This window comes from Camelina sativa, chromosome 10 (genome assembly GCF_000633955.1).
Source record: "Camelina sativa cultivar DH55 chromosome 10, Cs, whole genome shotgun sequence".
Taxonomy (NCBI): Eukaryota; Viridiplantae; Streptophyta; class Magnoliopsida; order Brassicales; family Brassicaceae; genus Camelina; species Camelina sativa.
Window position 1 is genome coordinate 19,430,955 of NC_025694.1, and position 11,929 is coordinate 19,442,883.

Sequence of the window (11,929 nt, forward strand, 5' to 3'; positions counted from 1 at the left end):
ATCATCCGTGTTTGCTAAAGCAGATTGTGTCTCCTGGAGATGTGCCCCAAAAGTAAACGGAGAGTAACGTTCATCTTGATCGACATCATGTTGACCATATATCTGGTCCAACAAATCTTTGAAGGGCAAAGGCTTGTTCTTCAAAACCCGAACAAATTTTCCTTTATTTCCAAATTCCTGTCAATGATTCAAAACATATTAGAATAATTTTTTCTATTCATATAAAAATATTATATATGATAACAAAGAGACTTACAGCAATTCGATCATTCCACCAAGATGTTGTCATAATTATTTGTCCAGTAGACGGATCAACAGCAACACCTGTGTGTTCCATCAATTGCCTATTAATTTGCCAAAGTTTATGCAAGTACTCGATTTTGCTCTTTATCTCACCATCCCAAACAAGCTTCTCTCCGGTCAACTCAAATAATTTGTTTTCTACTCTTTTTCTACCAGCAACATTCGGCATTCTACTAGAGTGGTCATTTGATTTTAGCTCCGTAATAACGAGTTCAAGCATAATTTGACAATGCCTTTCCTTCCATACATACTATAATATATACATACTCAGTAATCATGTTTCATTTAAATACAGTATTACAGTTCATCCTATATGCATTGAAATTCAATATATAATTATATACAAAACATATATACCTTTCTTTCGGTGTCAATCCCTGATGCAGTGGTTGATTTGCCTTTGTTTCTCGAAAGACCTCCACGCTGTGATGATCCACTAGTCTCTCGTGAACTTGCCATAATCCAAGTATTTTCTAAAGATCAAAATCAAATACATAAATTAACCAAACCAAACACAAGACTGTAAGCAAAACATTGAAAAAGAATCCTATGCTATAAAATACTGTATGATTTTTTTTTCACCTTTACGTCTATGGATCGTAGGTTTTTTTTTCCTATGGTCGATGGCTTCTTGTGCTGAAGACTGTTTATAGTTGTATTTTATAAGACTTAAATTATTAAACAATTCATGAGATAATTATGAGATAGATCAAGATGAGTTTGAATTTGATATTGGATATGTACGAATTGTTTATGATAAGTTGTGGAACTAGTTGAATCAAAAGATAGAGTTGTTTAGAAGAGTTTTGACGTTATCATGTACCTTTTATAGTTAGGTTTAATTTGATAGTTATCATCAACGTTATTTTACAATTTATTAGACTTTTGCATGAATTATTTTTTTTATAAATAATAATTTATTTATTTTCCTATTTGTTCCACATCAAAATTGGAGAGGAACAAATTTCTTCTATGATTCATAAAAAAAAAGAAACATATAGGAATAGTGTAGGGTCCATGTTCCAGAATTTGGAAAATATGTTACTTGTAAATGGTAACAAAAATAAGGAACAAGGAAGAACAACACATTCCTTCCCATTCTTTTCCTAAAAACTGGTCACGAGTTGGAGCCATAATATGTAAGAAACTCAAAAGACAGCACAAAGTCCAAAGACATTGATGATAAAAGACCAATTCTAAAACTGTAATTTCAGGCATATAACAAATAGTTTGCTGGAAATCAAAACAGTACAGTAATACAGCATGCATCATCCTACAGAATAGAAGAAGCATTTAAAATCCACAGTTTTAGTTTTTTTGTTCTTTTTCACCTCCAAGAGGAACCACCAAGCTTAATCACTTCTTCTGAACTTGAATCTCTCCTTGTTCCAAATCCTTCATCCCCTTTCTGACTACTTGCGTCTCCGTATAAATCTTTTAGCTTTGCAAGATTGCTGTTCACAGTCACAGCTTTCTCCTTGTTGCTACTATCTCTTCTTGGAGTTGGTTCACGCTCAATTTGCACACTCCTGCTCCTACTTCGGCTTCTGCTCCGGCTTCTCCGGTCATGTCTGCTTCTATCATCATCATAATCTCTGCGTCTACCCCTACTTTCATAGTCTCGCCTCGATCTCCTATCATCACCATAATCTCTCTCCCTTTCTCTGTATCTGTCTCTCTCCCTCTCCCTGTCTCTCTCTCTGTCCCGTTCGCGGTCTTTCTCCCTCTCTCTATCCCGCTGTCTATCTGAGTCTCTGTCAGAATAATAGTCTCGGCTCTGGCTCCTACGTGGGGACCGAGCCTGTGGTTCATCGCCTCCATTTCTATCATAACCAGACGGTGGAGGACGACGAACAGGAGAAGAGCCTCTGGTGGAAGCACGATGAGGTGCACGTTGACCAAATGAAACAGAGAGAGATGCTTTTACTGATGGAGGACGACGGGCAGTGTCGTCAGAGCCACGACTCATGTCTCCGGTTGACCCAGAAGGTTTAGTTGGCAGATTCATCTTCTCAAGATTTGATACAATCTGGCGCATGACAGGAACAGGTATACGAGGAAACAATGTATCAAAGTAGTACTGCAAGAAAACCAACAACAGTAAGTCAGATTCAGGAATTGACATCAGGGAGACATTAAAGTATATTTCTCAAAAAATGTGCATATATAAATGACTACTAATAAAACACCTTTTACGGTCATGCTAATGGATAATTTAGTAAAACAAATATTGAATACATATTCACTGGTACACAACCCTATTTCGTTTGTTTAAATCTAGACTTCACTTTAATGCGAAAATCAAGTAAATTCTTATAGCAGATAATTACCTAACGCTCTTCAAAAACATAGCTTAGGATCATCTTAGAGAAAGGTAGCAGGGAATACCAATCTAATGAAATGTTCACACTACCAGACCTTAAATATCAAAGACCACTATCAAATGGTAACTAAAAACAATTTAAACAAGCAACTATGTCACTAAAAGAGTGCTTATACTTTCCTGACAAGACAAATAACAGCACAGCAAAACCAATAAAGTACCAAGTATTTATAAATCGTCACACAACAGCTTAGCCACGAATCTCAATATAACTTTAAATTCTCAGTATAAAATCTATACATTTCAAGACCCAATGAACAACCCAGGATGCATCCAAGTCTACCCCAGCCAGAAAGCACTTTTTTCCATGGCACAATTCATAGAAGACAGGAAAATTTGAGTTTGTATTATAACAGCTTGTGACTTACCAGTCCAAGTAGCAAATCACGTATATAAACACCCATTGTCGTCATCCGTCCATTTGATCCAGGTGAAAACTCCTGAAGGTAAAGTATATAAGTATTCATGTTAAGCGCATATACCAATGCAGAACCATGTTCAAACAAGTTGGAGTGTGTATTATGATAACAACATGAACCCACGACACAAAATTAGCTAAGCAGTACGCCACATATCCCATATATCCTTAAAAAGAGCCATGGATCTCCATGACAGTCCACCCAAAGAGTACGAATTCAAATCCACTATAATTGTAACTATTAGGTCAGTGACATACTCTATTCTATGGTTCCAAACTTTCTTGTCTGATTATCTAAGTAAGAATACTAAGTTACTAACAAGAGCTACAATGATGCTAGACTGACACAGCAGCTTTAACGAACCCAGATGCATGAATAGGTAATTGCGTATGGTGTTTCGTGAGAGCTGGATATCGTAAAATAATACCTATAATTGTATGGTACTTTCATAACATAAAAATGCTTACCTCATCATCTTTAATGTACGGTTCATACCATGTCCACAACGTCTTTGCATCTGCAACATATCTTAAATAAAGGAATCCAACCTGCACATTAAAATCTCTGCGGTCAGATCAAAAGCAATGAACATGGCAAAACAGACCAGACAAGTTATACCATGGAAACCGAAAAGCAACAGACGTAGCACGAAGTTGAAAAACATCACCATAAAATGCAAGACAAGCATGACTTCAAGAAACCCATGGAAAAATGTAAGCACTAACTCAGAAAATACTTCCCATAGATCCTAAAACGTTATCAGGAACACCAGTGCCCAACTAAGAGTAAAGTAATATCATAGACAGATTATTTGTCACAGTAGCTAGTTTATATACAGTTAGATAGGCAGAGAGGTGATCCTAGAAAGACAGAGTAGCTAAAATAAAACACCTCAAACCTTGATTTGCAGATACTGCTAGCAAAGAAAGATCTTATTTATTTTGGTGGGAACTCTCAGCAACTCTAAGAAAGAATGACATCCCAACTTTGTTTGAAGATGTGAAAATCTGTTATGAAAACACGGGAACAATTATGTGTACGCTCATACCTTCAATACGGGATGAGAAAAAGAATAGTTTCAGATGGAACCCAGAGGTAAAGAATGCTATTACCTGACTGTAAAAGGCTCTATGAGAAACACCTACCTTTTCCGGGTTAAAATTGACTAAGAGGAATTAAAAATATAACTCGGCTGGTAAAAAAGTAACAGGATGAACAGGTATTGGAACAAACAGCACACAATGTTAGATTTCTAGATGTTACTGAAAATCAAAAAGAAACCAGAAGATGAAAAGACATATATCTAGATTCTACTGAGAAAACCAAAAAAAAAGACAAGGTTATAGCATCGCGGTAGCTCATACTTTATCAATATGAATTCCACCTCACATATGCTCTACTAGGTCAATAATGCAAAAGAAAAAATGGTCAAAAAGATTCACTTACCGCCCTAATATAAGGAGAATCTGTGTGCTTCAACAGCCCATGCATCTGCTTCACTGTAAGTTTCATGGTAAAGAATTTGTACAGAAGACAATATGCTGTTGAAGGACCACGGCAATTTCCACCCATCCACGGCTCCACATGGTTAACTTGGTTGTAGATTTCATCAATTACCTCATGGTAAGTCTTTAAACCATAGAGCTCTTTGAAATAGTCAGAAGAAAGAATGTTCATCGAAAGAACCTTTTCCAATAGTGACTCGTATGCCCTTCCATTTGTCTGTATCTCCGCCATGTTTTACGAAAAAAATACTGAGAGATACAAAAAAAAAAAGCCTACGAGCCAAAACAACCTGAAACAGAAATTCTCAACACATTAGGAAATACATCAAGCTATAAAGCTTGACACTTTGTACCCATACATACAAAAACAAGAACAAATCCTCAAAACCAACTAATAATCAAAAAATAAAAATTCTAGATTTCATACGAAACCCTAGAAATCGCCGAAGCAATAACTATGTCAATATCGAAATTAAACCGTAAAGGAGTTCAATTTCGTCAACCCCAGATAAGAAAAAGCGGAATTCGATATCAATTTCTTAAGGAAGTAGCAAAATCAAATCGTTCAGGATAAGGAACAACTCGAATGTGTGTATCAATCGGTTTAAAAACAACTCCTAAAAGCCAAACGAACTTAATTATCGAGAAGCTTGTCAAAAATTAAAATAAGTAGAAGAGAGAAACCTTTTAAATTTGCGAACTGTGTTGGCGATTGAAATATTCAAGCTCGAGAGGAAGAGGACACCAAAAGAGCCCTAGAAACGGCGTTCTCGTATTCTCTCGTGTGTCTGAGTTTTCAGATATCAGCGGCTTCCACATTTAATTGGGAAACTTTCATATATGACCTCATATTATCACGTATTTACACATTGTTACCCGAATATTAAAATATTTACAATCTTTGAAGTTTTTTTTTTCTACTAAGCTTAATTACCCGAATGTGTGTATCAGTCAGTAGTTTTGTATGAAAGATATGATTGGTGTGAAAAAAGATGAGTTTTGTATGACAATTCAAAACGACAGTCAATTAAAACGAACAAAGAAAATGGGTTGTAGACTTGAGCATTTCGCTAAACCTCGGGTAGTAGGCTCGTCTTCATTCAGCCGGTGGGATGAGTTCAGAGAAACTTGAGCATTTGATCCGTCTTGTTCTTTGTGGAGGTCATGGAGGCAGTGCGGGCGGGCGCACAAGCTATTACGTATTTCAGAGTCCCCACGTCTACTATCGGGAGCATGAAGGTGTGAGACCTGTCTTGGTTAACCAGTTGCAGAACGAGTTTGCAGTCAGTCCGCATCTTAGTTGATTTGTTCGTGCTAGACATGAATGAACACGTCTGATTCCTCGAAGCAACTCGTTCTTGGAGAAAGCGTAGCAATCTTTTTGAGCACTGAAACAGAGCATTTGCTTAAGAGTCATCGTTGCTACAACACACAAATTGACACGACACTGAGTCTGTTATAAAAATTTTGGAAAGCAGTTTGTGAATTCTGCCCAAAAAGACTCATCATCCCTCTCTACAATGTTAGAACCAAAAGATTAACGAATGACACCAACTTACAAAAGATATCCTACTGACTGGTTATAGCCTGGAGAATCCATCAGTCACAATTATGGCTGCATAACTCAAACCTCCCTCAACCAAGTCAGAATGAGAATGCTAACACGGCTTTACTTCTCTTGTTACAGCCACCTTGCTAGTCTTTCTCTGGGTTCTTCTTGGAGGCAACTTGTCCTCTCTCTCTTTCGTTCCATGTTCTAACTTCCCCATGTTGTTTCCGGTTTCACCAGTCACATGGTAAGTGACATTTCTTCCACTAGAGCAACAGATATCAGTTTCTCCACGCACTTTCCTCTTTTTAACCGAACTACCAGAAGCAGAAGAATCAGTTGTGCTCTTCCTTTTGGCATTCTTCTTTTCTCTTCTCGCAGTTGCTTTTGCTTGCTCGCGTTCTTTCTTTACCTTCTCATAAGCCTGTTGAACCACACTTGCAGCATGAGCTGCACTGCTGGTTCTTGAAAAAGTCCACTTGGAGTTATTAAACAAACCTGATGTAGTATTGTGGTTTGCAGCTGACTTTGGATCCAGGTTTCGCTTTAGACGGCTGAAACTACTCCAACGGCTTGATATACCTGGTTTAGGGACTTCTACTGCCAAATACGATTGTAGACAATTAGGACACCGAAGGCTACAGTTGACATAAACTCTTAGATACTCGTACTGCATCATGCATCTCCTGCAGACTGTCCAAAAAGTATCTGGCTTTGATTGGTCTGATGACCCGGATGCAGTAAATGAGCTCGGTTTTGTTGTCTGATGATCAGTCCGTCCTGTTTTCTGTGTATCACCAACTGGCTTTTGCGGATTGTTCTTCTGGGTTGGCGGATTGCTCTTCTGGGCCGGCGGATTGTTCTTCTGGGACGGCGGATTGTTCCTCTGGGCCGGCGGATTGTTCTTCTGCGTCGTCGTCCTCGCATTTGTAGTGAAAGTAGTCTTTGCAAAATTGCAGAAACCATTATTAGAAGCTGAAACTGAGACCTTCTGATAAACTGAGTGCAAACTTTTCCTACGATCATAAGCTGCTCTCTGATCCTTATCTGACAAGAATTTCCAAGCTTCAGAAACATGCTTGAATGCTCCTTCAGCTCCAACAGAATTGTTTTTATCGGGGTGAATCATTAGAGCAAGCTTCCTGTACTTTGTCTTCAACGTTTCATAATTATCGTGCGGACTTGCATTGAGTATTCCATACCAGTCTACATCCTCTTTTACTTTGTTATCTGCAGCGATATACACATCCAAAGTTGCTAACATCTGAGAAATACCTTCTATCTCTGGATACAGACTCTGAGCTTTCAAGGCAAATTTCTTTGCCCCAGCAATGTCTTTCATTTTGAACTTCATCTCTGCAATATCTTTTGCCCTTGCCGCCTCGTCCTTGTTGCACTCCATGCCTGTCGTGTATCCTTATCATTCAATGTTTGTAGTGAACAAGTTTCTAAATTCCGAAGAAATTCTCCAGGATCTGAGCGATTTGCCAATGCCTATGTTTTGCTTACACGGAGGGCAACTTTTCTGTCTAAAAAAAAAGGTAGATATAGAGGCGTTAACATATGTGGTATTCAAGTAAAAACGCATCACAGATATTAGGTTAGCACCATGTAATTTAGCATGTCAATGGTTCACTGCAATCATCTTCTACACACATGCAGCCTAGCTATCAAAGATCTGATACCAATGGTAATTTCCACTAACACATACAAATTAACATGTAAGAAAACCAAGCAAACCCACACCTTTTGTAGTGAAAGTAGTCTTTGCAAAATTAACAGATTTTAGTTTAGCACCATTTAATTTAACTTTATATACACACATGTCAATGGTTCACCGTGATCATCTTCTACACACATGCAGCCTAGCTATCAAAGATCTGTTACCAATGGTGGTAAGTCCCACTTACACAGACAAATTAACATATAAAACAACCAAGCAAACCAGAGACACTAAACTAAAAGCATAGGCTACAAGAACAACCCAATGAACTCTAATTGCAAATCCACAAACCAGCAACTCTTTAGCATGTCCACAATAAAACCCATATTTCACAAGTTACTTGATTCAGCGGCTTGAGGAGATAATAATATAAACAAAAACGAAAAGCTTAGGATTCAAAACTTAACTTACCAGAGTTAACAAAACACCCCCTTCACTAAGACGCTGTTGGTGCTATGAATTTCAAACATAGAACTTCCCAGAAAGCTTCCAAGCTACAGAGTTAAACAGAACAAGATCAATCAACATTAGAGAAACAGAAACAGCTCTAAATCATACGTCACTGAAAAATCAACTCTATACATCAATCAACAAATCTTCAAAAATCTCAGAAGCGTAGAGAAACAAAGCTTAAAATTGCTACAATGCGTGTGGCTTAGAAAAAAAAACCCAAAAAATGTAGAAAAATCCAACAAAATCCAAGAGTAAATAGCGAAATCGAATCCTAGATTCATCAAAAAAAAAAAAACCTAGAAACCTCACAAAACTCAAAACCCTCTAAAAAAAAAAAAATCGATTCGAAACGCAACCTGATTCCAATGGGATTGACAACATCAAAAAGTTAATTAAACCTAAAAGACAATGTCGAAATCTGTAATCAGTCAATCAATCATATCAGGAATCGTATCAAATACGACGTGAAGAGCAACAAAGGGACACACCTGAAGCAGATTTGCAAAGTTTAGGGGGTCAAAGATGAAAGAAGAAGAAGCTGCGACAAGAGAAAACGCTAGAATTCACAAACACCAACAAAGTTGCGTTTCAGATTTTTTTTTCCATTGCGGCTTAACTTTTATATTTAACTTAGGAGGTTTTTAATATGACCCTCTTATTATCTACTTTTTAACAGAATTGACCAAAAACTATGGGATAGTAATCGTTATGACCTCATCAAAGTGTACTACTAAAGCCACACTTATCTGGTGCGATAGCACAGTGTAGAACTAAAATTTGATTAGAAGTTTAATTAGATTTATGAGAATTTATCTAAAACAACCCAAATTATCTAATACAACCCAAGTGATAAATTTGATTTGAAAATTGATGTCAATTTCTATAGTTTTTGTAAAGTTTTATCTCTTTATATCCGAAGAAACGGAGATTAGATCCGAATCAAACAAAATAAGAAAAAAAATCGAATATTGACATATTAAAAATAAGAACGTATTTGAATTTTGAAGAACAGTAATCAAAATGAGATTCTAGTAAATCCCGTTTCAAAAGGATCGTGGACATGTACTATTGACGTTATTTTAGTTTTCCAATCTTCCATGTTCAAGAAATTATAGAAATTTCTCGTATAAGAAAGATTATATTCAAGATGTTTAACGCGGATTTAAGTAAATCGATCCAAAACGAACAGAATAAAAAAAAACATGATTCGAGAATTAAACTCAATTTTAACACAGTTGTATTGATTATGTTTTCTCTATATTCTTAAAACGAAAGTTGGATTCGGATCAAACCAGAAAAATCAATAATTGGATTATAATTTACAATTGCATTAAAAATGACAAAATATTCGAATTTAAAATAACAATAGACAAAGTAAGACTGAATCTCGTATATAATCGGTTTTAAAAACACCTAGTTAAGTGCCATATATTGTAATTTTAGGTCTTGAATCTCTCAACTAGATAAAATTATGAAATTATCTATTTGTTTTTAATTGAGAAGAATTTGACTAGGAATGTGTAATTTAATATTACAAGTGTACTACTATAGCCACACTTGTGGTGAGATAGCACAGTGTAGACCTCTAGATATAGAGAAGTTTAATTAGATTAATTGATCTAAAATAACACTAATACAACCAAAATGATAAATTTGATTTGAAAACTGATGTCTGTTTTTATATTTTTGTAAAGTTTTATCTTTTTATATCCGAAGAAACGGAGATTAGATCCGAATCAAACAAAATAACAAAAAAAAAATCGAATATTGATGTACAAAAGAATAAGAACGTATTGAATTTGACGAACAATAATCAAAATGAGATTCTAGTAAATTCCATTTAAAAAGGATCGTGGACATGTTCTATTGACGTTATTTTAGTTTTCCAATCTTTTATATTCAAGGAATTATAGACTTGTCTAAGAAATATTATATTCGGGATGCTTAACGCGGATTTAAGTAAATCGATCCTAAACGAACAGAATAAAAAAAGCATGATTCGAGAATTAAAGTCAGTTTTAACACAGTTGTATAGATTATGTTTTCTCTATATTCTTAAAACGAAAGTTGGATTCGGATCAAACGAGAAAAATCAATAATTGGATTATAATTTACAATTGCATTTAAAATGACAAAATATTTGAATTTAAAATAACAGTAGACAAAGTAAGACTGAATCTCGTATAGAATCGGTTTTAAAAACACCGAGTCAAGTGCCATATATTGTAATTTTAGGTTTTGAGTCTCTCAACTAGATAGAATTATGAAATTATCTATTTGTTTTTAATTGAGAATAATTTGACTAGGAATGTGTAATTTAATATTACAAGTGTACTACTATAGCCACCCTTGTGGGGAGATAGCACAGTGTAGACCTCTAGATATAGAGAAGTTTAATTAGATTAATTGATCTAAAATAACGCTAATACAACCAAAATTATAAATTTGATTTGAAAACGATGGCAGTTTTTATATTTTTGTAAAGTTTTATCTTTTTTATATATCTGAAGACACGGAGATTAGATCCGAATCAAACAAAATAAGAAAAAAAAATCGAATATTGACCTATTAAAAATAAGAACGTATTGAATTTGAAGAACAGTAATCAAAATGAGATTCTAGTAAATTCCGTTTAAAAAGGACCGTGGACATGTTCTATTGACGTTATTTTAGTTTTCCAATCTTCTATGTTCAAGGAATTATAGACTTGTATAAGAAAGATTATATTCGGGATGTTTAACGCGGATTTAAGTAAATCGATCCAAAACGAACAGAATAAAAAAAGCATGATTCGAGAATTGAACTTTGTTTTTTCTCTATATACTCAAAACGAAAGTTGGATTTGGATCGAACTAGAAAATTCAATGATTAGATTATTATTTACAATTGCGTTAAAAAAATAACAAAATATTTGAATTTCATAAAATAATAGTCAAAATAAGACTGAAACTCATATAGAATCAGTTTTAAAAAGACCGAGTCAAGTGTCATATATTGTAATTTTAGGTCTTTAGCCTCTCAAATAGATAGAATTATGCAATTATCTATTAGTTTTTGATTGAGGAAGATTTTACTAGGAATGTGTAATTTGATATTACGTAAATCGTTACAAAACAAACCGAATAGAGAAACCTAATTCTAAAACAAAATCCATTGTTAGGATCATTATAAGAATATATATTTAAAAAACAGAAAATAGATCTAATTTTTTTTTTTAAATGTTCCCAAGCTTATTTTTATTAAACAACCTGGACATATTTGATCACAATTCACAAGTATAATAAAGAACTGAACCTAATCTCAATTAATTTAAAACATATCATGAAAGTATCATATAAGTGCAATTTTAGTTTTTGTGCTCTCTGAACTAGAATTATTGAAGGATTTAGAAACACACTTTTTGCTAAAAAATCTCTTTTCAGTATGCATTTTAAAAATTTCAGTGAATCAATCTAAATTTTAGTTATAAAAAAAAAGTAAATCAATCTAAAATTAACTAGATTAACATAAAAGTCTGATTTGAAAACTGAAATTAGTTGTAGCGCCACTATAAACTATTAAATTTCTACTATTAATTGGAATGTGTAATTTGAT

The 11,929-nt window shown here is 34.8% G+C and overlaps 2 protein-coding genes across 11 annotated transcripts; both read right to left on the reverse strand.

Moving 5' to 3' along the window:
* Positions 1,442–5,437, reverse strand: LOC104719352 (pre-mRNA-splicing factor 38B). Of its 7 annotated transcripts, XR_756594.2 has the most exons (6): positions 5,295–5,437; positions 4,552–4,900; positions 4,004–4,112; positions 3,573–3,653; positions 3,055–3,126; positions 2,279–2,383 (listed from the first exon to the last, which is right to left on the reverse strand). XR_756594.2 is itself a non-coding variant. In XM_010437265.2 (5 exons), exons 2-5 carry the CDS (start codon positions 4,840–4,842, stop codon positions 1,631–1,633), a joined length of 1,197 nt encoding a protein of 398 aa, XP_010435567.1. In that variant the 5' UTR covers positions 4,843–4,900; positions 5,295–5,432. The 7 variants fall into 7 exon arrangements, 5 of the variants coding, with proteins under 5 accessions (XP_019086892.1, XP_019086893.1, XP_010435567.1 ...); XM_010437265.2 differs by lacking the exon at positions 4,004–4,112 and having other exon boundaries at positions 1,631–2,383; positions 5,295–5,432; XM_010437266.2 differs by lacking the exons at positions 4,004–4,112; positions 5,295–5,437 and having other exon boundaries at positions 1,631–2,383; positions 4,552–4,697; positions 4,792–4,900.
* On the reverse strand, positions 5,596–8,925 carry LOC104719354. 4 transcript variants are annotated; one of them, XR_756595.2, is made up of 4 exons: positions 8,824–8,925; positions 8,294–8,376; positions 6,170–7,688; positions 5,596–5,998 (listed from the first exon to the last, which is right to left on the reverse strand). XR_756595.2 is itself a non-coding variant. In XM_010437270.2 (4 exons), exon 4 carries the CDS (start codon positions 7,559–7,561, stop codon positions 6,269–6,271), a length of 1,293 nt encoding a protein of 430 aa, XP_010435572.1. In that variant the 5' UTR covers positions 7,562–7,688; positions 8,294–8,376; positions 8,692–8,733; positions 8,824–8,919; the 3' UTR covers positions 6,005–6,268. The 4 variants fall into 4 exon arrangements, 3 of the variants coding, with proteins under 3 accessions (XP_010435572.1, XP_010435569.1, XP_010435571.1); XM_010437270.2 differs by lacking the exon at positions 5,596–5,998 and adding an exon at positions 8,692–8,733 and having other exon boundaries at positions 6,005–7,688; positions 8,824–8,919; XM_010437267.1 differs by lacking the exon at positions 5,596–5,998 and having other exon boundaries at positions 6,005–7,688.

What these genes read in the sequence shown, in the direction of transcription:
- LOC104719352 (XM_019231347.1), bottom strand. Translation starts at nt 4,842, where the DNA reads ATGGCGGAGATACAGACAAATGGAAGGGCATACGAGTCACTATTGGAA. An exon ending in ATTCTCCTTATATTAGGGCG is followed by an intron (nt 3,654 to 4,551) that starts GTAAGTGAATCT and finishes TTTAATGTGCAG; the next exon opens with GTTGGATTCCTTTATTTAAG. An exon ending in CGTACATTAAAGATGATGAG is followed by an intron (nt 3,127 to 3,572) that starts GTAAGCATTTTT and finishes CTTTACCTTCAG; the next exon opens with GAGTTTTCACCTGGATCAAA.
- LOC104719354 (XM_010437267.1), bottom strand. Translation starts at nt 7,561, where the DNA reads ATGGAGTGCAACAAGGACGAGGCGGCAAGGGCAAAAGATATTGCAGAG.